Here is a 24,014-nt window from a genome sequence, read left to right as displayed (position 1 = left end):
CATTTACAACTAGTCTGCAGATTCAAGTTTCGTCGTCGTTGATCGGAATCTCTCAACGAAATGATTCCGTACCCTGGAACCATGTCAAGGCACAATTGTACGTATAAAATCTGCCGTGACCTTCAAGAGTGATTGCGAAAATATCGGGAGAGAAAATTTCATCCCTCTAAGAGTGAATCTGACATCAGTAAATGGCATCTACTGTATCTGCATAAAACAGGCAAATAGTAAGTTTCCGAATGCTAAGGCACCGCGAATGTTGCTTTGAAGAGTTAACTGACAACATGACTCGAGGTTTCCTGAACACCCGCCACGTTGCGCGGGAACACGATGGCTAGTAAGAGGTCATGTTTTCGCAAACCCGTGGCTCCGCAAGGCTCTACACCCGGGCGGCAGCACCGGTAAGAAGAGCTTCGACTCGAGACAGAGCTCCACTGCAGGGTGCCTGGAAGGTGCCGCTTTCGCGCCACCCGCAGTGTCGACAACCTGCCGGTCAACTTCACGCACTTTCAAACCAGTAGCCGACATGCACACAGGACTGCCAGTTACGGTTCATCCCTTATAATTATTCCATCTGTTTTCTTCAGTTTAGCCCATTATTTATTTCGTAGATTATAATGTTTCACCTACTTATTGGTTTACTTTGAAGTTTTTTTTTTTTATTATTCTCTGGTTCGACTTAAAACATGTACAACAAGAATTACGCCGACGAAGAACAAAGTTTCGAAATTAGATCCACCTACAAGAACCAAGATGAGAAGACAGCAATCAGGGAATCCTTAAGCAGGCGTAGTAGTTGAGGGTCGGATGAGACCGGGTCAGGTTAGGTTAGGGTATGCGAGATGGGGGTTGGGCCGTGTTGATCACGTTGGACGAGAAGGGGTCTTAGCGCCGAGGCGGGATGCGAAACTTGACGTAGCCGGCAATAGGTACGTGAGGATCCAGACCCTTGATAAAGAACCGTACGCTTCAACGCGACGCGACCCCAGGGCGACGGCCAGGGTGACGGACGCGTAGCGTCGCTCGCGATCCACGCTCTGCGGCACACTAGCTAGATGCCCTGGCGCCCGCGGCACCCCCACCCCCGCCCTTGCGATTCGCCGCTCACCCCCGCATCCACCTCCTCCGCCTCCACCACCACCGCCACCACCGCCTCCGCCTCCACCTCACTTCCGTCCTTCGTCCGCGCCACTTCCATTCCCGCATCGGTCCCGCCCGGAACTAACGTCCCGCACACCCGGCCAAATGCCCACCCTACCGCTACGTTTTTCGCCGCCACCTTGCAACCTCCCGTGACTTAAAACTGCCATGTCGTTACTCTCCTCCGTTTTCACGATGCTAAAACCCTGCTGGTGTACACTGGGGTGGAACGGATAATGGGAATGCAGACTGAGGGATTTTGGCCGGTGCTCAGGGTCCTGCTCGCCCGAAGTCTTCAAGATACCCGGAAGCATTTCTGTAAATTCATTTCCACTAAAACAAAAACGCTGGAAATAGTTTCACGGGATTATGATAGGTATACCGAGGAGGCGTTTCTTTTTTCAACTCTTTGCTCCTAGGATATTTTACAAAGTTGACATCAGGGCCAAGACCCTAATTTGTTGGTAATCGTTTAGTACAACGTATGCCATTGTTTGTTTTGTCGAATATCCGTGTAATTAAACAAGTTTGCAAAACGACATCCGTTTCGGTCACACCTCTGTGTTTATCTGCGAACGTGTAAAAGATTTTCTACCGTAGTACGACATTCCAGTTTTTTTCGTCTTTTTCTAACAAGACTCGTATCGTAAGTCCGGCTATAGATAGACTCAACGTAAAACAAAAAAGGACCTTCTTCGTCATACAAAAGAATTGCACACAGCGAATGGTCACGATCAAAAATCTACTCTGGGATCCAAAAACTTGAAATAACCTCGTCGAAAGTCTAGTTGCAGCTTGTCACTCTTTGAAATCTTTTTGGCGAAATCGATTCCTTTCAAGTCACCTCAGTACGCGTATCAATATACGGCGCTTCAATGATTGTTATTCGTCAACGGCTACTTTACCCGAAAATCAGCTCAAACCCAGATCAAATCCGACGAAACCGTGGCCTAACCGCAAACGTGCGGAGGCCCGGAAGACAACTGGTCGATCAACACTCACGTATAATCTGAATAATGCGATCATTGATCAAAGGCTTAAGCATGCAGCGAAGGGTCGTGCAGGTTAATCACTTCTGCGACCTCAGTGGTTTATTAGTAATACTCCTGTAATCGATTCGACCCAGACGTTTCGAGCGGCGTCACCGAGCTAATGAACACTGAGCAGCACCCTTATCCATAAAATTGAGTATATAATCCAAGTAGCATAGGAAAATCCATGCCAAATCAAAAATCTAGTTTCATGTAACAATTCAACCGGTGCTGCCTGAGGTTGAAAAAGAGAACACAGGTCTGCAAAAAAATCCTCCATCGAACAAAAGTATTATAAATATGAAGATTTTAATGTGCCAAATCTATATCTGTTTTCCGTTTTTTTTTTCTGTCACTGTATGTATTATATTATATGATTTTTTTACACTATTCAAAATTTATAATTTGCAGTGTTTTATTTTTGCATTCACACTACTTTCATGTATTTGAATAGTATTTGTACATACACACCCAGTTCGAACTTATGGAAAGAGGAAGAAAGTTATCTCCTAACGCTGTTTCCACACCAATGCATGCCCTTCCGCAGTTCTCGTCGTGAATTCATGTCGCGTAGAACGAATATATAAAAAAACTAGCAAATAACTCGAATTATACTAATATATAAATTTTCTGATGATTTTAATATTTCATCATTTGAATTGGATAACTTTTTTGTATAAATAATGTTGCTATGATTAGTGTTTGGTGATAATTTGTAAACAAAAATATCGCATCTTTACAGGGGAGTAAAATCAAAACCATTTTATTATTAACTCCAATGAAAAAATTCTAAAATGGTCTTGAAACTGTAAACAATAAAGCGCTCAAACTCAAATTGCTCAAAGTCTTTTCATTTTTTTTTAAACAAAAACTGCTAAAAATCGGTATGCTTTAGACCGTCCAAGCTGTACACCCACCCCTCTTAAAAAAAAAAAACATTACATGCAAGGTATATATGGTAAATATTTTTGATTACTATATTTTGATTCAGGAAACTCAACTCTATTACAATCATACATAACAATAAGAAGAAAGAAATGAAATTTTTTTTTTTTGTAGACCAGTGTAATCAGACTAACAACTCCTCAAAATCAAGCGACGAAGAAACGAGTAGGTTTCTGTAATGATCGGAAAGTTGAGTACGTACCCTCAATTCCAGCTTGAAGCTGCAAGTAATCCATTTATTAAAGCTTGTCTGCTCGACAAGTCAGTTGAGTGGTAAAATCCAGTTCGTAAACGATCGGCCAATAATACCCACCTCACCGTAACCGTAAAGTTAATTTCTCTCGAGTGTGCTCGATGCAACAAGTGCAGTCTGTCAGCAGGCAATCATTGGTTCGGATATCAATCCTTCTGCTATTACAACCAGTCGAAAACAAGCTCTATAATAGGAGGGGGGTACAGAAGTTAGAGAGACGATACAGGAGTGAACTTTTACCGCGAACAACTTGTTTGAGAAACTATCGCTTAACCCCATCATACGGAGATGTTACCATATTGTCAATAATTCAGTCGTTGTGAAAATTACGGGGCACGATAAGAATGAACTAATTAGTGCTTTACTCACTAATGCCGAGGCATGTGAAGTCCGTACGAAATCTTGGATTTTTGTACTTTTATGTTCCCGAGTCAAGACGACTTAACAGTTTGGTGCTTTCGGACTCAGACCGCAGTTTATTTAAATGATGATTTAAATTACCCTTAAGAAAGGAAGAAATTTGCCGAGCCTCAATTTCGAAGTTGAATTTGAATCTGTCGTTGATAAATAACCGGCAACGTCACCGTTTTCCAACATACGCTGAATTACAAGGGTAGAAATGGCCACGTTCGAGCCATTTGACTTACCCCAAGTTGAATATATACCGACATAGGATTACTTCCAGGCAACAAAATAATTCCAACTTGCTACAGCATCAATTTAACGTACGGGGAAGAACAATTACTAACTCTGGTTCAGCATTCACGAAATTTTCCGTGGACAGTAGCGTGCAGGATGCTAAAAGGGAACCCGAAGACCCGTAGGGAACTTTCGGCAATACCAACGACCCCGATACAATAATCGGTGTCCCTTTCCTCGTCCTTTTCGGTTTTGGGTAGCTGATACGGATAATTAGGCCGTCTCCACTTTTATTTCCCTAGCAGATACAACCGCTGCTGGTTAGGTGAATCTTTAATCACCTGCCGCACGTGTCCCACGGGATTCGCGATATCGCGCGGGAAGATCTTCGTAGATCCACTCCCGGAATCTCCCATATAATAACCGTTCGACTTCACCCTTGACCCTGACCTCCTTCTGGCCCAAAGATAGAGAGCTTAGGTTTTTGCATTTAGTTTGACGACAAGCAGCCTTGCGCCCCTACATTTCTGCCTCGTTCTCCTCCTCTTCCTTCGGGAATTAAGCCTCCTGGCTCCAACGTCCTGGTTAAATTTTGACAAAGATTTCACCGAGACGTGGTGCTGCTTGAGCTCCTACCTCTATCAAGTCAGAGTTTAAACTTGGAGCGAGACTTGAATCTGTAAGGAGCCCGGCTCCAGTTTTGCATGCATTTCATTTATCTCCTTCACCGTTACACACAATTTCCCGTGCTGCGGCACAGTGAGCTGCTGCATTATATTTCCGAAAATATTAAGACGGAAGAATATAATTTATTCGTTCAGGCCGGTAGAGACATACGTGCTCAGTATTCTCGGTCCTTGGAAAAATATGAAAGGAAACGGAGTTGCAGGGATGGCTTGGGTTTTGTGAAATCGGTCAAGGTAGAATAACTCTTAAAATATCGCGTATCTCGCTGCGGTGGAATAATATATGAGTAAACTACGAAAGTATACCGAGAACCCAGCGACAAACAGCATTGTCATATATTCGTTCCTCCCCATCGTCCGTACACACACAAAAGTGATGCTGGGAAAAAATGGCGAATGGGGAAATGGTTTCGAACGTGAAAAAGCCTGGCTGTTACATTTGTTTCTACGATTTTAGCCGAGCTTCGAGTGACCTCTGTCGCCGTGAGCCAAGCGGCTTTAATTCCTTGCACGTTATTAGCTGAAAGCTACAGCTGCGACGAGTTTCAAAGGAATTAGCCATGACGTACAAAGGGGGGTATTAAACATTCGATTAGCGTTTGTAAAAGCTGACGCTCTCACCCTCGACCTGGTTTTTGACTCTGGTGTATAATTCGTTGTTTGTGCAACCATGCAGATCGAGGCACACCGGGCAGAAACGTCATTCGGTGAAACGTAATTGATGAAAATACGTGCTGCTGCCAAAGAGGGTGCCGTGCCAAATAATTTGCATATATATTTAAGCTTGGTAGAGGCTTCACGGGTGCAACTGACAGTTGCTTATCTAGCGGGCGAAGGCTGACGTTTCTCATCCAGATGCCGCGTTGTCGCAAGCTTGACAAAGCGGTTGACGCATTTAATATCACTTTCTTGAAAAGGTGAAAATACTCCTAAGCCCAGGAACGATACGAAGTACAACCGAACCATTCGAGAGCGCAAACTTCACGGTGTTTGGCTTTCCGGTCGCGCTAGGAACCGCGAGAGAATTAACCGTTCGTCGTTTGCTTTACTCCGAAACCCCCAGCCAGACAAGAATCACTCTAACAATCGTTGAATAACGAGGGCGGGAGATAGAAAAAAAGAAAACTTTGAAGCACGTAAGCCCCTGAATGTACGATAACCTTTTCGCGCGTACCTGTATTGCCATTGGAGTGTATAGAATTGTTGGTGAGAAGTGGAGGGTTCGGGTACCGATGGGCTTGCAAACGGCATGTGGGAATATCTCAATAGTTGATTTATGTCTCATATGAATAACAAGTGCTGGGCTATCGGAAGCACCAATTACACAGGTCTGCGAAATATAACTTTTAATTTACCCCTCGAGTAATAATGCTTTTTTTAGGCATTAAAGTGTGTTGAGGTAAAATGTAGCGCTAATTTTTTACAGCACATCGAGATTTATTGTTATGCATCGTTGAACTATTTTTATGGAACAAAAATAAAATAATATAATACTGAATGTTTGGGCATAAAATGAACAGCATTAGGTTCAAACAAGACTTAAGAGACCAGATAAATCAAACAGACTTGTGATATGTTTTTCTACTTTCTTTAATGCTCATGTTCAACGATGAGATGAACCGAATCGTCGGTACAAGAGTAAAAGATATCACAAGTCTGTTTGATTTATCTAGTCTCTTAATAGTCTTGTTTGAATCTAATGCTGTTCATTTTATACCCAAACATTCAGTTTTATATTAATTTTATTTGCGTTCCATGAAAACAGTTCAACGATGCAAAAACATAAATCTCGATGTGCTGTAAAAAACCTAGCGCTATATTTTAATTCAACAATCTTAAGTACCTAAAAAAAAAAGCATTATTATTTGAGGTGGAAATTAAAAGTTATATTTCGCAGGCCTGTGTTATCGAGCAAGCATTCTACGTTGTGCGCAGTCCAAAAAAATTAAACCAAGAAATAGAAATATCTAAAGATTTCTGAGCATGCATTCTGATGGCCACTTGTGCGAGATAATGCCTGTATCTACTTGGTTGGATTCAGTATATTATATCCATACAGTACCAATTCCCCGTTCGCGTACTTATTTAGCCCAGCTGGTTGCCGGTGTTGCCACAGGATTTTTGAATGAGAATTTTAACGATCGACCTACATTTACTTGCCCCGTTTACAGAATATTATTACATACACGCGAAGATATTGTATGTATAGATAGTTATGTACAGCTGTGTTGCAATAATGTCAAACGTAGCGCCTGAAACTGTATAAAAGTATATACGTATGGGTATAACTAGCGGTAAGATTCATCAGAGACTCGTGATTCGATAAAAATAATCGCGAAGTTGGCTTGTAGTGAATGTCCTTATTAAATTATACATATATATATATTAATATAAATTATAATAGTACCTTATGTGTATATTGCATATCTACCGGCTTTTACAAACCCCCCACAACCAAGGCAAACCGAATACGTACTCCGCTGAATCAAAGTTGATCTTTGACCTAAAAGTTGGGTTTTCATTCTACAGAATATTTTCGGTCTCCAGGAATGAAGCGGTACCTCGTTAGGAAAGCTAGAAAAACGTTGAATTGGGTTTTTCAGATACGATGATGAAAAATATCCGTTCCTTCGTTGACGGAGAAATTCCCGATGGTATCGCTTGTCAGTAATCGATAACGCGTAATCTATGAGTTTGCGAAGAAGTCCGGTGCTGTGAAATTTTCAGGAAATGCGCGAACTCGGTTTTAACACAATACGCCTTAAAAGTGAGTCAGAGCACAGACTGGCGCTGTTACCAAATTTCCATTTAACCACGCACTTAATTAACGCACGGAGATGTATCTGATGCGGTTTGCCGCAGGGGGGGGGGGGGGTCGGGGGTCGGGGGTCGAGTCGGTTTTCCCCAGCTACTGAAACTGTTCTATAACTGTATACATAGACCACGTTATGCGGGGGTAGTCAAGTTTTAGATTTCCCCCAGATGGGGTAAGAACGAAACAACGCCGGACCAAATCGTGGGTCGTATATGCGCAATATTACCTAGATCATGGTACGAAAGTTTTTTGTCGCCTGGCGGATGTTGAAAATTTCAAAACATGTAGCAGCTGTCGTTTCGTGGGATATTTGAGGTGAAATTAGTTCGTCGCCAGACAAGAGTAGCCCAATGAGAGTGCATGAAGAGTATGTTGATGTTCGCTGCTAACTTTGAAAATGGGAATAATTACATTGAGGTAACTTGTAAGAGTAAGTTACTTGTCAAAAATGAGAGAATCGACCGGCTGTTGAATCTTAAGCAGAGATCGTGAAGCAATTACTATCTCGACGTATCCTGAATATGACGAGAATTTTCAGAAGGAGAGGCAAATAATCCAAGAAACGCGCCGTAATTCTGAAGAATTTCCAATAGTAGGATTATCCATGGCAGATTCTCGCCGGCATATCCAGATTCTCGTAATATAATAATTGCGAGTTCATTAGATTTCTCTTCATCCCTCTGGAGGACCTCATTACCGCGCGTTCGGTATATCCCAGGATCAAAGGCGTCGGTAGACTCGGAATTTTCGAACCATGAATAAGAAAAAGTGTCACGCCAACGTACGAGGTTTAAGTTTTTTCATACTCCGATGTTCCTGGGGCTGGATTTCTCGGCGTGTTTATCACCGTGTCCCCGGAAAGCGAAGCCGCCTGAGAATAGCCCGCGAGGTGGAACCGGAAACGCAGCAGCCCGTTGTAAATTTTCTACACTTTTCTCACGATTTGCTACAAATCGTGGTCCTCGTGTTGCGATATCTCACGCAGGCTGGCTGTTTCCTCTAAGAACTTTCCGCGATATCACTCGCACTCCACCGCGTAAGAGCGTCGGGGCTTATGGGGTCACGTCTTAAAAAAAACGCCTGGGGGAAATGCGAAACCGGAAGCACTAATCTTTTATCACGTGCACCTTAAGGTGGGTATTATACCCAGGACGCTCTCTCTCTCTCTCTCTCTCTCTCTGCGGTATTTGTACTAAAAATGTGCACCACGTGTCGCTGGATTTGTCTTTTTTTCCATGTTTGACTTTTTCCCCTTTCTCTCTTCTTCTCCTCCACAAGTTAAAATCTCTTTCGCCTCTGTATACGTTGATATTAAACCTACATTATACACCTATACGCCTAATCGCAAGGAATAATACTTTTTTAGAATAGTATTCCGTACGCATATCTTGAGGAACTAGTGATATCGATCAAAAAATCGTCATCTTTACTCAGGGTGTTAGCTGTTGGGAGCAAACGATCAACGGGGATGTGTTATTCTGCAGCGACCATTACCTACGAGAATTTTATAGGGGGTGTCTGTTAAGTAGGGGTAAAATTGTTTTATTCAATTCAGCAGAGCCTTGCCGCAATATCGACACCCCAAGGGGCCGAGTTCTCCTCTCTCCTTAATTGGTCTAATTGCACTTGCCTGTGTACTCCCTGCAGTTAGTAGGAAGGTGAGCCTCGGTGTACCGAAGCCTCGCCGTGGTTACCTCACGCGTTTTAATTGGCCAGCCCATCACGATGGAAATTACTCGGGAGCGCTATGTCAGAAATTCAAACATAAATGAAACGCGTTACGCGAGACTTGAAGACCCCCGTGAACCCAATAGCGCAGGCCTCGATGTGTAGAGAAACTTGCAAAAGCCTCTTCGATAACGAGCTTCAGGGCACACGTCGAACCGAAGAGACGTTAATGCTGTTTAAAATCTGATGCAACAGCACCCTCTTGTTCCTCCTGGACACAACACCCAACGCACTCTCCGTCATACAAAGCTCATCCTCGGCGAATTCAGCCGACAGAGGAACTACAATGGCCATTCATCTTCGCCGTTATTTCGTTACCCGAGCGAGACAGTCGCGGTACGGCTGAGCACTTTGTTCATTATGTTTTGCTCTTTGGCAGGGGGCGTACGCAGGGGAGCTTAAATAATTACGTTCCATATTCGAATCTGTGAATTAGATGGAATGAAAATCCCTCGAGCAGAGCCATGCGGTAAAATGTTGATGATGCCAGGGCCAGAATTGCTCTTCGAATGTCGTGTAAATTCTTTGTTCCTAATATTTGACAGCCTCGAGTAACGCCGTTATTCTTCAATTCCATACACTTAAAGTGGAGCTGCTTAAAGTCAATCGGGTTTCACGAGAAAAAGTAGCAACAATTTACAATGTAACTGTACAATTGACATTGGCGATCGAGACGTGCTGAGAACATTTTGCGGTACGTGAAACTACCACCCTTATACCGAACGTATCGGCTCTCAATAATAGAATATCGTAACGCCAGGGGCACGATTTACCCCGGTGTACGGATAGTTTGAACATTATCGGAGCGATTCCAAGAGGTTGGTATTCTCAAGTATAAAAATTTCATCTCTATCGACTCTCACACGCGATACTCAGCCTGCACCAATGATATGAATAACTTAATCAAATGGTTGGCCGCTAACAGTTTCGGACAGAGTTCCGAGCCACTCGCACGTAATAAATATAAATAAATAAACAAGTGAAAATTAACTCACCTTGAGATGCGGCTGGACCAGAAGATCCCGGAGCTCTCGGAGATCGGCACGATCGACGTTCCTCATTGCTGACAGTTCCGCTTCTTTCAGAACCTCTTCGACCTCGCGAGCACGTTGGACAGCGTCGGTGGGAGGCGCCCTTGTCGGCGTAGGAACTCTGCTCGAGATTCTATCGTACAGCTGCAAAAGGCAGAGAAGAGAATTGAGAGAAACGCGATGAAAACATTTCAAGGTACCGTCCATGCTGCTTGACAGTGGATGCAACTGGACATTGTGCAGGTTTATTTGATGGAAATAATGGAAGTAAGAAATTTTTATAATCCATCCACGGACACCCCGATCTTAGAATTGAAACTGAGATTGTGCCTCAGTACAGAATTCGAGCACCGTTGCATTATCACCGAAATTTTTTTCACAGCGTAACCTTGGATGTCGTATATCATAGACCAGGAAGGAGTTTGAGTCCACTGAGAGTAGCCAAATTAATCATGATGTGCCGATCAGATACCTAATTTTCCCGTCAACGCCACCTTGACAAACTCAATTACGGTGGACAGTTTCCCGCGGGGTGAGACAAGAAACGGTGCTACGTCAGATCCGTAATTCAGATTGAATGGAGTTGCAAACTAATCCCCTAAATAACATCAGTACGGGCCGTTATAAAAGAAGAAGAAGAAGAAGAAGAAGAAGAAAAGAAACCACAGATCTGAAGTTGGATGTACGTTAAATAGCTTGGAAACCCTCGCAGACTGCTGAAGATTATTGATGATGATACGTAACTCTGCTCAGATTCTGTTGTGAGCTACCTTTAATGCAGGTGTTACTTAACAGAGAAATATTTTGCAGCCGGAAGTCGGTGTTCCGACCTTTTAGATGTTATGGTTTTTGACGCTAGTGTACAATATATGAGCTTCAGCGAAGCTACGGTTCGTTCATTTGTCGAGGTAGGTAATATATTATTGTGCGCTAAGTAAGAAGAACTACTGCCCGTATTATTACGAATGGAACTTCGGAACGGATTAAGGAGGCGAGACAAAGGCAGGAACTGGGAGCCTTTAAGAGGTTGTTTGAGTGAGTTCTCAACCTATGGTAGGCATTCTTATCGCGAGGTCGGTCTTATGCGAGCCGTGTATAGACTTTGTTTGCTCAATCGGGAAAGTTTCATTGTTCCAGAGCCGTCCGGAACTACTGCGTCCAACGAGTCGCGAAACACACCCTCTAGAACCAGGGTGAAATCCTTTGGAAAAAGTTTTGGCGAGCTTTGATTCGCCTTTCAGATAAATTCTAATCGCTCGTTAATCTCGAGTCGCACACATCCAGGATCGATCAACACCTCAAAATTAAACGGGCCTAACTCGACTGACGGATAAGAGGAATGTATCCGGGATGTGCCGGACACGTGACGCGGAGTAACACATCCTAAGAAAACATAGGCGGACACCGATTGTTGCGGATTGTCGCGTATGAAAACGTAGTGAAGATTGTAGCGACCGCGAGAAGAGTCGCCGTTGCCGGAAGAGCGGATCGAAACGTCGCGTGTTATTCGTGTATATGAGAACGAAACTCACCAGGAGACCGGCAATTTCAAGCAAGTCGCCGGCTAGCTCGGCGTCATTGATGAACATGAGTTGGTAAAGGTGCATATTGGCCGTGATATCACTCCCGAGACATACCAACGCGCACAATATTCCCCCGCCCTTTTTTGCCCTTGCCTATCCTGTCATGTCAACGAGTCTCTCGGTGTCTCGTTTTCGTTTTTCCTTCAAAACGATTATCGGTACGTGTCCATTTCGATGTTTGGGAGCCGGAGAACTTGCTCGTCGGTGAATATTGTTTATCGTTGTCACGATATTTTCATCGCCATTTTGGTTTCAGGGCGCTTGCCCGTCTCGGCGACGCGCCGGATAAGCGCAACTCGACTTTTCCGAAACGTGCAGGGTGTCGCCTCTGCTGGAAAGCCGTCGGACTCCCTCTACCGAACATGAAAAGGGGGGAAAAATAATGAACGAAAAAATCCCCGCGAGCAACAGTTTATCCTTCCCTCTTATCTCGAGTCAACGCGCAGACGCCGGCGTCGGATAAATCGTTACCTCGCACTCTCGTCGCGTTTCCCCGATCGTCGCCGACGCGCGAAATCGAAGTTACAAAGGACTGACGATGAGTACGGACCGTTCGCAAAATTTCACGCAATTGATTCAGAAGCAGATCGTTAAAACTTCATCGTACCTACGCCCTTGTCCTCCTTACGCAACTTCCAACGCGTGTCGGTACATCGTCGAATCGACTGACTTTGAAAAAGTTGTACCGCTTTTTTCCCGAGTAGCATTCTCAACGTGACCAGGTCAAGAAGTATTAAATCTTATGCAACGAAATGTCCAACTATTGCATACAATAGAATATCATGCCAGCCATAATAACACGAAATATGTCCCGATGACATATCATCTCATTTGTGTTATTAAGGAAGCAGTGGAAATACAATAGCGTATATAATCTGATAGTGTCTCCGTATCGCTTAATTCTTGCGACAATGGTTTTGAACTTTAGGTCACCAGAAAGAACAAATTTCAAGATTCCGAGAGCTTTTGGTATACTTGTCGATACCGTGAAGGTATTCAACATCGATCATTGCTGTAGCAATTACCTGGCGTTACCAACTCCGTCTCAATTGTTTCGCGAGATTGAATAAAGTCATTGGAACGGAGTGTGTCAAATGGTTTTAGGATGACAAAGGTATTACTGAGAAAACAAGAGGGAACCGAAGAAGCCTAGCTCTATACCGGATAACAATCTACTCGGCTGCCAAACCGGATTACATGAGAATTGTCACGGAAATTGGACTAAGTTCTCGAACACTCTCTCGTAGACGTATGTAAATGAGGAATAGCTTCCTCGGTGCTAACTCCTTTTTTTCTGTATAAACAATTGTTCCGGTAATCACAGCGCCACGATAATACGATGATATAAATTTAGTTGGAAATTAGTATGGGGAACATTATGTTACAAACTTTCGAATATCTAGTAAAGAAGCTGCGAAATCATTACCGTTCTTCTATTTGATTTGAGGTCGATTATTCTTTGCAATAGAATATAATTTTTTTATCGCAGCGAAGATCCAATTAAATTATGGGGCACGATAAAAGGGTGGAGAAAACCGAACGTATGTGTAACTTTGCTTGCTTCTTTACATCGTGGGAGAAAATCTATCGCGATTCTCGATGCTTTTCACTGTACTGAAGTTATAAGTTGCGACGTAAATCTAAACAGAATACAACTTTTCCCACAGAACTCACTTCCTGCTACTGTATTAAAAGTATTGAAATGTATTTCAGTGAACCGTAAATGCAACCGGGGCAATTCAACAATAGCTCTCGGGGTCAGAAGACGTTGAGAATGTTCATATATTTTTTTTTTTTTTTTTTTTTTTTTTTTTTTACAACTTTTCCCCACCAAATACATGACAGTGAATTCACTGGCTGGATTATCTCGCGTAGTCGCGTCGTAGAATGTATGCGAGGCTTTTACATTAACGGATTATAATGTCGTAACAGCCGTAGCATTTAAATGAATTACGAGATAGCTTTGCATATTTATCCTACGAGTTAAGGTCAGGCCAAGTCCTTCTCTTCAATTCTTCACGTATTTATCCGGCGCTGAAACATTCGCGTGAAAAAATCATCATCACCAAATAGTAATTATTCGTGGCCGTAGTTGAGCACTGAAATTAAGAGGTGGCTGAAGGGAAGATTTCGAGGCCAGGATTTCAAGTTTTTATGAATTTAGTAAATTGAAAAAAACAGGTTTATGTCCAACGGTACCAAAAATTGTCTCTTATGAAACGAACCTTCCTAACTTGATAAGAACAAGTTTGTGAAGGATACTATAATTAATACTACTGACACAGAAAGAGTGACGAACTTGAAAAAAAAATATACAAGTTCAACGAATAACAATTTTAAGCAAACATTGTAGTGTTTAAAAGAATTTAGATAAAGTTATTGGAAAGTTTTAAAAGTTTTTAAAAAACTACGTGTATATTTCTTCTGAAATAGAACTTTTGAAATGTCGTAGAGTAGCATCGATGCACTGTGTGTGGGAACTCGAATTCTGTCTACTTCAACAAATGAGATTTATAACAATAACGATGATAAAAATAAATCATTCGTATCGATTGTGCCATTCTTGACCAAGTTCGGAATTTCGATTTCTGTAGGGTGAAAATACTATTAGGTTAAAAAACGATCAGTGGAAACTATTTTGTTCGTAAATATGCCTATCTGATCAAAATAAACGTGAAAACTGATTCGGTTGACTGGAGAGAGGAATTGATAATTCCGAAGGAAAAAAAATACGCAGAGCCGAAAAAAAAATGTCGATACAATTTTTTATCACTAGATCTCAAAGTACAAAATATTGCTATACCGGTATTAGTTTACTGAAATTATACTTCTTACATCAGATAAAGAAACTTCAAATTGTACTACCCACGATACTTCGAAACTTGAACTCAACCTCACGCTACATTCTCATTCCAGCATTTGAACCTGAACAGCATTCGCTGGGAAGAAAACAGGAAATTGCCCGACCTAAGTATCGGAGATTTACGTATCCGAGAGCCGAGAGGGTCCAACTGCCCCAACGATGTACCCTCATAATCATAAAACGTGCAATCGACGGTGAACGAACTACCTACCTATCTCTCTTATCACCCTTTCCTTACCCAAAAGCTATGAGACTTTACTTCGAACTCCTTCCTTACGACATAACCACCGTTTCAGGTTCTGTGTAGTAGGATCACTGTCGGTATTTCAGCCCGCAAAGATACCTGTTCCCTTTAGCTATAGCCACTCATGAATGCTCTCATCAATCGTTGGCAGTACGTCAACCGTGTATGATAGCCATTGACACGCCTTACTCGACGACTTTTTCTGTTTTCCGTTTAGAACTGATAAGGATGTGCCATATGCTGTTTTTGTAAGATGAAATTGTTCTCCGATCGACAGTAAAGGAAAAAAAATATGTCAAACAGGTCGATCGAATGACAATATTTTACAATAATGCCAATTAGCCCGCTAACCCGGCTCTTGATCTTATTATCGTAACAGATTTTTTGAATTTTCTGTAGTGTCGGTAAAATACTTTCGTTTCAGCTTAGGGTAAATACGCAGTTTTGCATTCACAATATTTTTTGGCGATACAAGTGTTTGCAATTAACGCAATTATTACCACTTTTCTTTAGTTCAACTCTTGTATAAGCTTGGTAAATATTGTGATAATATTCCTGACTGAGATGTATGATAAATTTCACCTTATACAAAATCGGGATTACGTAAGTTAGGTGATTTGAGCGTGGACGAGTTCTCGTTGTTTAACGAATTAATCGTCAATTGAAGCAGATTTTGTTTTCTAGGTGAAGATTGAGCTTAATCAGCATTATTTGACAATATCAAAGTGCAAAACTATTCATGCTTCCAACGAATCTAGTTTTGATCTCTTCTACGCTCATTTTTCAACAAGCTCACGGACTGTCAGATTACTGTGACGCACGAATATTAAATGTTCCATATGCATTTTGCAGAATATCACACTTAATTTATAGATAACGTGAACTGGAGTTATTAAACGTGGAAAAATATAGCCTTTGAAAATAGATAAGTGCAGGTAGAACGTTTCCAACAATAATTGTAAGAGAATTGTAAAAGTAATTGTAAGAGAATGTCAGAAAAGGACGTGAGGTACAAATTTTGAACACTGGCCCTGATAAACGGCGCTCTGCTTATTTTTCAGTGTCATTTTCAAGCTTGTTGTAACCCATCATTCGGACATCTGTGGTATATTGAATTTGACATCGATAATTTCTTTTATATGTCATTAATATCAGTTGACGTAACGTCGAACAGACGTTCCAATTTCCGTGTTATCAATTCCACTTCAATCTCTCTCTCATTCAATTAGCAGATTCATTTTTTCCTTAATCATTTTCAACTTTAATCCAGTAATTGATCGACGCTTCATTTTTCATAAAGAGACCTATTGTAAATATGATCGAGTTCCGTAGCTTTGTCAGATAAAATATCGAGACGAAAAGAATCCATTAATCATATTCAAAAGGATTCTGCTTAATCGCTGTATGCAGAAGTCTTAGTCACACTCTCGTTTATTTTCTACTGTCGAAGACCTTCGATCATTGATCTTGAGACCACTTTCGTCAGGATTTAGATATTTGATCTATATATAAATCAAACTGATTGCTCGAGGAATCAGCATAAAAACTGACGCAGAAGTGGCCATGCAGAAAACTGCACATCTGCACATAATTCTGCATGTGAAATTTGACCTTTAGTTTTAGTGGACAATTTTAGGGGTATCGGGTCACTGCTAATTAGCGCAGTGGAGCAACAAGAACAGTGTCGAATAAAATCGATGGATACTTGTCGCGTCCCCCGACTTGACGTTTGATCCCAGCTTACCTCCAATATTGCTCGAAGTGTAAGATCATCGACAGTTGCTAAAATCTCACTTCGCGAAAGTTTGGCACTTTCCTGGAGTATTTCGATGCCGTCGAGAGAGTCTATAATTTCCGCTACGGCTCCTGAAATTCGAAAATTGATCGTTCAATATTTGACTGATGGGCACGTTTTTTTTTTTTTTTTCATACACACGCGTCACGATATCAATTAACAATATTGGATAACTGTTTCTCCTGCTGGGCAGAATGGTATTACTCTCTTTTTTCAAAGCTTCTAAGCCCCTTCTTCATGGAATGAATATCGGGTCAGTCTTATCGTGTTATACTTTCAAGGTAGGAGGGGATGAATTGACATGGTTGGGCACGTGTTGCGACCCGACTAACCTGTGGTGGTGAGTTCATCGTCACCGACGTCTGAAAAACTGTCGGTATTCGTCTCTGGGTAGTGAGTGTGCCACTTTGGAGACGAGACGGCGGCTATTACGGCCTCCTTCAGTTTCCGTCTTGCGTTGAATTTCTTCAGCTCTTCTATTGTGCCTCCTAAATGTGTTCGCGCTGCGCCCTTGTCACGGTCCTGCCACGCAAAATATACACACATTTTTATATTCATTATACACAACAGCGAGGAAAACAAAAAATGACAACGATGCACGAATATAAATGTAAATGTATACGTTGAAAGTGATTGAAAAACTTCCGGTCTCTCTTTAACAGAGTTATAAATCGCTCAAAACTGTGAGATAAGTTGTTCCCTCCTTAAATTTATACCCAACTTGATGATAAATGTTAACAAAACTCTTGACAAAATTAAGCCTCAAGCTACTTGTTCCCCTTTAATTAAGCATCATAATTGTAAGGCATGACAAGACCAGAGAATTTCGTGTATATACATATTTATATATATATAATATTACTCTATACATGTGCAAACTTACTCTAAGCCATTTGTGGTTCAAAACTTCTTGAATCGTGATTCTGTGGTTCAAATCGGTGCAGAGCATCTTCCTGAGTAAATCTTTGGCGGTTTCGCTAATCGTGTCCCAAATTGGCGTCTCCATCTGAAAATTTAATCAAGCCTAATTCAATAAAACCCCTTTTACCATCAAGTGTGAAATATTTTGGATGGAATATACTAAAAAAAAAGAACATAAAATTAAACCGCTTCTGTACATATAATATATATATACATCCCGCACGTATAGCGGAATTAACTCGAAAGCAGAAGCGAATTTAGGAGATCTATTTATGAGCTGGATTTGCGTACATTTGTGCTGTACAATCGCAGCCCTACATAGACGTAGATATGTGTGACGGGTCAGAAGACACATCAATATCTGTCGGCTAGTAGGAGTCCGATCTATAATATCCTCCCACCCTGCAGGAAAACTCTGGTGTAAAAGGAAGCATGCCTTCGTTGCGAGAGGCATTATTTACGATTGACAAATTGAGAATAACGTTATTATAGTTGTTTTCTGGCTTCCGTCCCGGTGGAGAAGAAAAAAAAAACAATACAAATACTACCGTTTTATCGACAGGTGTAACTATCGCAGCATACACGAAGAGTAAGTGGAGTACATGTTCGAGGAGTGGAGTACATGTACTCGTATGTGAACACATACACGGGCACACGTGTGCGGAGCAGTGTGGGCAATTGAAAAATTCCTCGACAGGCGTGTAACACATCTGTGAATGTACTGTGAGGGATGTAGGTACACGTGTAAGGTATATCCACCCTTATCCCTGCAGCCTCTGTATTGCTCTAACGGCGATATTTAACCTACCGTGAGACAGGGTTGATGTTCAATATCGATTAAACTACGGGCTACCCCTGGAAGAACGTTCACCCGTTGCAGGATGAAAACAAACTAAAACATACTCATGGCACCACCGGAACGCGACGGGATACGTTGATGCCGGAAAAGAAGGAAGAAAAGGAAGAAAGGAAGAAAGGAAGAAAGCAAGGGGGTGAGAGAAATTTATGGAACAACCGGGAGTCGAGAGGTGGAGGTTTTGGAAATTCGTATACCCAACCGGCGTTTACCTGTCCGCCCTGCGACTGACTTTTGTACAACATAGCACTGATGTGGGAATAAATGCATTGCTCGAGCAGAAATATTTGTGTAAATGCCGAGATTAGGAGGCGGAATTGTTTCTGGTGGAAGGGTGGAGGACGTGGTTGACATTTTTCAACGGAATCGCGGGTTAGCGAAAGCTGACTCGATAGCTCTGCGGCACGGATGCTCGGAGGTTTACAGACGGGATGAAGTTCGAAGATCGAGTTTGAAGGCTTACGTTAAGGGCGCCGCAGGAATTGGCTTATATCCTGGTCCACTCCAGCCCTTCGTACGGGAAAATGACGAGATAATACCGGGGGTTACGTTCTCTACGCTATAAAGTGCGCTGCGCAACGCTGCATTATAATACATGAGGGTTATACATCTTCCTTCCTATTTTGGCAGCGACTGCCTTTTAGATTTGCTGTCGCGAAAGACGCGGCTCGGGGTGAAAAATTATAATGACTACACGCTATATGAGAGTGAAAATGTGGAATTTTCAGAAAACCGAGAAGTGTGATTCCTGTCACTTTAAAATGTAGAAAGATAAAATGTATATGAATATGGCTGATTCCGCCAATCACAGGTAAACCAGCAGGTGCGAATCATTCGATTTGGCTACAATTACGGTATGTCATCACAATGTACTGTGATCTGTGTAATTAGTAGTAATACAAATCATTTTTTTTTCAGATATTAGGGTAACACCTCCGGTACGGCTGGTTCAATCCCAGGGTGAGTAAGTATAAATTTCACACAAATTGAGCTCAGACCGATTCCACGGTCATCCCACACCGAAAATCTGGGTTCTTCACAAAAAAAATTACCAGCTTTTTAATGGAATTATCAAAATATTTTTATTGTTTGCGGAACCTTGAAAGAAATGGACGACCTATCCGAAAATGGATTCAAAATTTGGAGAGATAAGACTTTTTTTTTACAGAAAATAACATAGAGGTCCATATTTTTCTCCTGTGACAAGAGGTGCTGAAAATTCAAAGTAAAAAATTCATCAATATGTTTCTCGTAAACGGTAGGGTCGAGAGGTCTGAGATTTGGAGGATTTTCATACCTCAGGACACATCATGACATACCGAAATTGCAGCCCAATCGAATTTTTCGAACTTGGCGGCTTACCTATAATTGGCGGAATCAGCCATGTATGTATATATGTTAGGCCTAATATATATATGAAAATGTAGAAACGTCAAAGTATAACGGGCCAAAATATAGAACCGTTGGAATCCCGGCCATTTTTTAACTTCAAGATTTTCGGATTTCGATTTTTCTAAATTTTCAAATTTTGTGTAATGGATTTTCGAGTTTGTAGAAATTCGATATTGTGACCGTTCTATCATAAAACTGAAGCTAGCAGTCAACAAAGTAAGCAGCCAACCCTTTTAAACTTTGTGGAATTAATAAAATTCACTTCAGTATTATTCGGATAATTGTATAAAAGTGTCGGGATTCGTGGTATTTCAAAAAATTTTGATTTTCGGATTTCACAACTTTATTAGAATGAACTTCAAAAAAAAGATTTGAACTTCAGAACTTTTGGCTGCTAATTCCGGATGCTAGCTCAAGCCTCGTCGTTCTATCGTGTGGCTATTTTACTTCTAGACCCTAATCCGAAGAACGCCTCGCTTTGCAAAATAAGTTCTCTTCTTTAACTTGGACGCATGTGCTCTATGCCTCGCGTGTTACACTTTGCTAGCATTTTGAGCGTGTATATGTACAGTGTACGCGAAATCGATTTTATGTCTTGAACTTTCGAGGAAAAACTCGACCGAGTTGGCTAAAATTTGTCAGGGAAATCTTAAGTAGGTACTCGGAGAAGATGCGCCATTAACCTATTCAACTTCTTCCCGCAACTTCAGATTACGAAATGGCAGTCGGTTAAACTTTTGCATCTTTCATAAGCCGCATAAAATTTTTTATAAATCTTCTTTTCGACTGATGAACAGATTGCTCATTGTTATTACTGCTGTGTTTATTATCACTGTTTTTTTTTTTTAAATTTCTTTTCTCTTACGCTTGCGCGATTGATTTAAAAAAACCAAGTTGAAAAGATTTTTGCGCTAGGTATGCCAAACTCGTTGAGTAATGTCTATCTCACATGAAAAAGTAGCGCTTCATGTTGAAAATTTACAAACGTAGACAGAAAATTCAGATTCAATAATTTTGACCATGGAACTATCGACAAAATAAAGCGTCTCTTTCCTTTCACGTTTCATGAATCAATAAACATAGAGTACGTTCCATCGGTAAATCAAACATCGGTAGATTTACTTGAGGACTCCAGTCAGATTGTTTGCCCTCGTTTCGTGCAAATTAAATTTTCATCATGTATGCTTTACGCAGTTCGTAACGTACCTGTACCCGCCCCCTGCAGATGGCTTCGCGCAGGCGATCACGGGCCCCGATGAAGGGTAAGCTGCCGGTCAAGAGAACGTGGAGAAGAACTCCGGCCGCCCAAACATCTCCAGCCTTCCCGTACTGTCGTCGTTGAATAACTTCCGGTGCCATGAAGTGCGGACATCCGACTCGTCCTGCTTGGCCATGTGCAAGAATCGGAAAAATTATAGAACAACATCCGGTGGACGCGTCGAACGATTTTCATCGCTGCTTCGTAAGCTCAACGAAAATAGAAAGTGAGACAAAAAAAAAAAAAGCAAAGAAAAGAAAAAACTATCGCAAAAACAACGAAATCGTTTACAAGCAGCAAATCACGATAACGATTTTCGTTGCAATAATTATGTCGCATCCTGTTTCCTTTTCTCTATGAATAGAACCGCGTGCAATTGGTCGATTTCAACAACGATTTTCCATCCAGAATGATTCTTCCTACACGTAAAAATACAAGGCAACAAAAAGTAGAGGGTCCTCCAGAGGCTAGGGGCGTAAATTGTTCTATTATGCATCGGGATAGGAGCTAGTAGGTATATTGCTGCAGCCTTGCGACGCGCCGCGAATAAAGATTTGGAGAATCAAGGGTCCCACCTTTACGACGGGTCCTACATTCGCTGCGACAGTAGCGAATGAAATCCGCATCCATACCTCCGGGGAATTGTGGCGATTTTTTTTTGCGGTGCATCCCGCACCTCTCAATGTTCCTCGGAAAAATCCTCTGGTTTTTAAAAAATACAAAGAAAATGACTCGTCTCGCGCTCATATATTCTTCCTCTAGATTTTCTCCCTGAAAACTGTCGAGGTAGTTATCTCGGTCCGGAAACAGCGCGACCCTCAACTCGCGTCGCGATCTAGAGAAATAAGATAATCCGACGCGAATGAGGACCATCGGCGACGAGCCACGCAAAACGGTATAGGTACACTTAAGGGTGGCCGACTTTTAGGACTGGACGTTACTGTAATCTCTAAACTTCCTGCCGGGGAGTCCTTTAGCTTCGTTGCCACCGAGGTTAGCATTTAGGATTCGTTGAAACTTAAGCTGCGGGACTTTTTCGCTAGTTTCTTTAAATTTTGGATGCCGTTGTATAAAAACGAATGAATTCGCTCGGTAAGTGGTTCGAAATGGCGAATATATGATATGGCTTGAGGCTGAGACGCGTTATATTTGTTCAATTCAAGTAATTGAGTTATCAGGTGCAGTAACAAGTCCTTTCAAATGCTTCTTGTACATAAATCAGCATGCGTTTCGCGTCCCATGAAGAAACAGCCTCCAAGGAGTTTGATTGACTCGTGAAGGATTCTAAAACGAGATGCTAGAGTTAATTGATAGTGTCATTTCCACGGTGCGACACGAATGCTTTTCACACCGCTTTTCCCACTTCCTCACATCGGGCGATTTCCAATCTGACGGAGAGATCATTCGACCATTGGTGATAAATTGTTCTCATACTTTCGATAACTTTGGAAATCGCAATTCAACCCGAGTGGCTTTTTGCAGATTGAAAATGTTTACGTAGGAATTGGAGATTCGATGGGCACTATACAGTGGCAAACGGCGAGTTGTAGCTGCTGTGCCGTCCCTCAAATTAGGTATTCAAGGTGTAGACGCACGGATGCAAGAGAGAACCGTTTTTGAAAATTCCTCGGTTGAATCGAATAAAACTTTGACGGTAGCTGATCGGTGTGCTGCCGACAAACCACGAGTACAGTGCCCGAAAGCACTAGAAGTGCAAAGATCCGAGATGCTAAGCCCTTCTCGAACACGAACCGCGGGCAAATTCAAATTAGATTTGCGTCACGCGATTCACGATTTAAATCATTCTGCATAGTCGTTGTCAAAACCAACCAAGTGCTGTTGAATTGTTTTTTCCGCAGGCAGTTAATTATGCAGTGTACCCGGAATATCGACACGAAAAGGCATTTGAGAAAAAAGAAAAAAAAAGTCAACACGCAACTGCAGCAAGAGTGCAATGTGGTATGCGAACAGAATGCAACATATCTTAACCATCTGGTGATAAAAACTCTAGACGAAAGAAAGCCACACACAATGCTTGATTCTCTATCTCAGGGCCCCGGTTTCATGCCAGAGTGTGTTTCCAAACCCATTGACTGCACAGCATCAGAATATGCTCGACGCTTTCAATGCTTCTTACAACAGCGTAAGAAGTGGTAGAGCATTTCAATGAACGCCAATTTTCAAGGCGTGAATAAGTTTCCAACAACAAGAGATCGGAAGAAATACTGCGCACAAAGTAAGCAATTGTTTTAATGGATGTAACAAGACGGAATTAACCAATTCGGTCAATTGGTTTGCACACACTGTGGCTTCCCAGTTCATATGCGTTCAGTTTATTGTAGTAACCAGCACAGAGGAGAGATCCCATTGTAAATCTCTGCGGCGCTGATTGCCCAAACGTGTCAAATAAAAGCAATATATATATATATACATACATATACATATATATTTATGCATGTACGAATAATATGCAAGTGCTATTTCTATTTGCGACGCAACACCGAACACTCAGAACGATGCATAGACGAAATAACGACAATGACAAACATGTATTTAGTATAAATGCTAGCTTTGAAGCGGGGAATATCGATGAAGCTGTACATTAAAATGATACGATGTTTCAGAAGCAATTAACGTAATAACGAAACGGTAGCAGGCAAAATATATTATTAATACGGTAGTTTTGATGTCACGAACGTTTGAAACGCTTACATGTATACTATGTTATGTATAATGTGTATGTATACATTAGGGTGAGCCAAAAGAAAAAGAACAAATCATTTTCTCAAACCTGCGTTAAAATTTTGGTAGAGCATCTCGAATAGTATATCTCA

The 24,014-nt window shown here is 41.7% G+C and overlaps 1 protein-coding gene across 11 annotated transcripts in view; it reads right to left on the bottom strand.

Moving 5' to 3' along the window:
- CASK (peripheral plasma membrane protein CASK) overlaps positions 1-24,014 on the bottom strand; it is a 143,905-nt gene that overhangs the window by 91,480 nt on the left and 28,411 nt on the right. For 6 of the 11 annotated variants that reach the window (XM_046618024.2, XM_046618025.2, XM_046618029.2 and 3 more), the window contains 5 exons: positions 21,129-21,307; positions 17,637-17,759; positions 17,086-17,275; positions 16,703-16,824; positions 10,233-10,412 (listed from right to left, as the gene is read on the bottom strand). In XM_046618024.2, coding sequence (XP_046473980.1) covers positions 10,233-10,412; positions 16,703-16,824; positions 17,086-17,275; positions 17,637-17,759; positions 21,129-21,307 — 794 coding nt within the window. The remainder of the gene's footprint in view (positions 1-10,232; positions 10,413-16,702; positions 16,825-17,085; positions 17,276-17,636; positions 17,760-21,128; positions 21,308-24,014) is intronic. The other 5 variants (XM_069134530.1, XM_069134531.1, XM_046618038.2 and 2 more) reach the window with 1 other exon arrangement.

This window comes from Neodiprion pinetum, chromosome 3, assembly GCF_021155775.2.
Source record: "Neodiprion pinetum isolate iyNeoPine1 chromosome 3, iyNeoPine1.2, whole genome shotgun sequence".
Classification (NCBI taxonomy): Eukaryota; Metazoa; Arthropoda; class Insecta; order Hymenoptera; family Diprionidae; genus Neodiprion; species Neodiprion pinetum.
The sequence above is the reverse complement of the archived record's forward strand: the minus strand, read 5'-3'. Positions and strand labels throughout refer to the sequence as shown.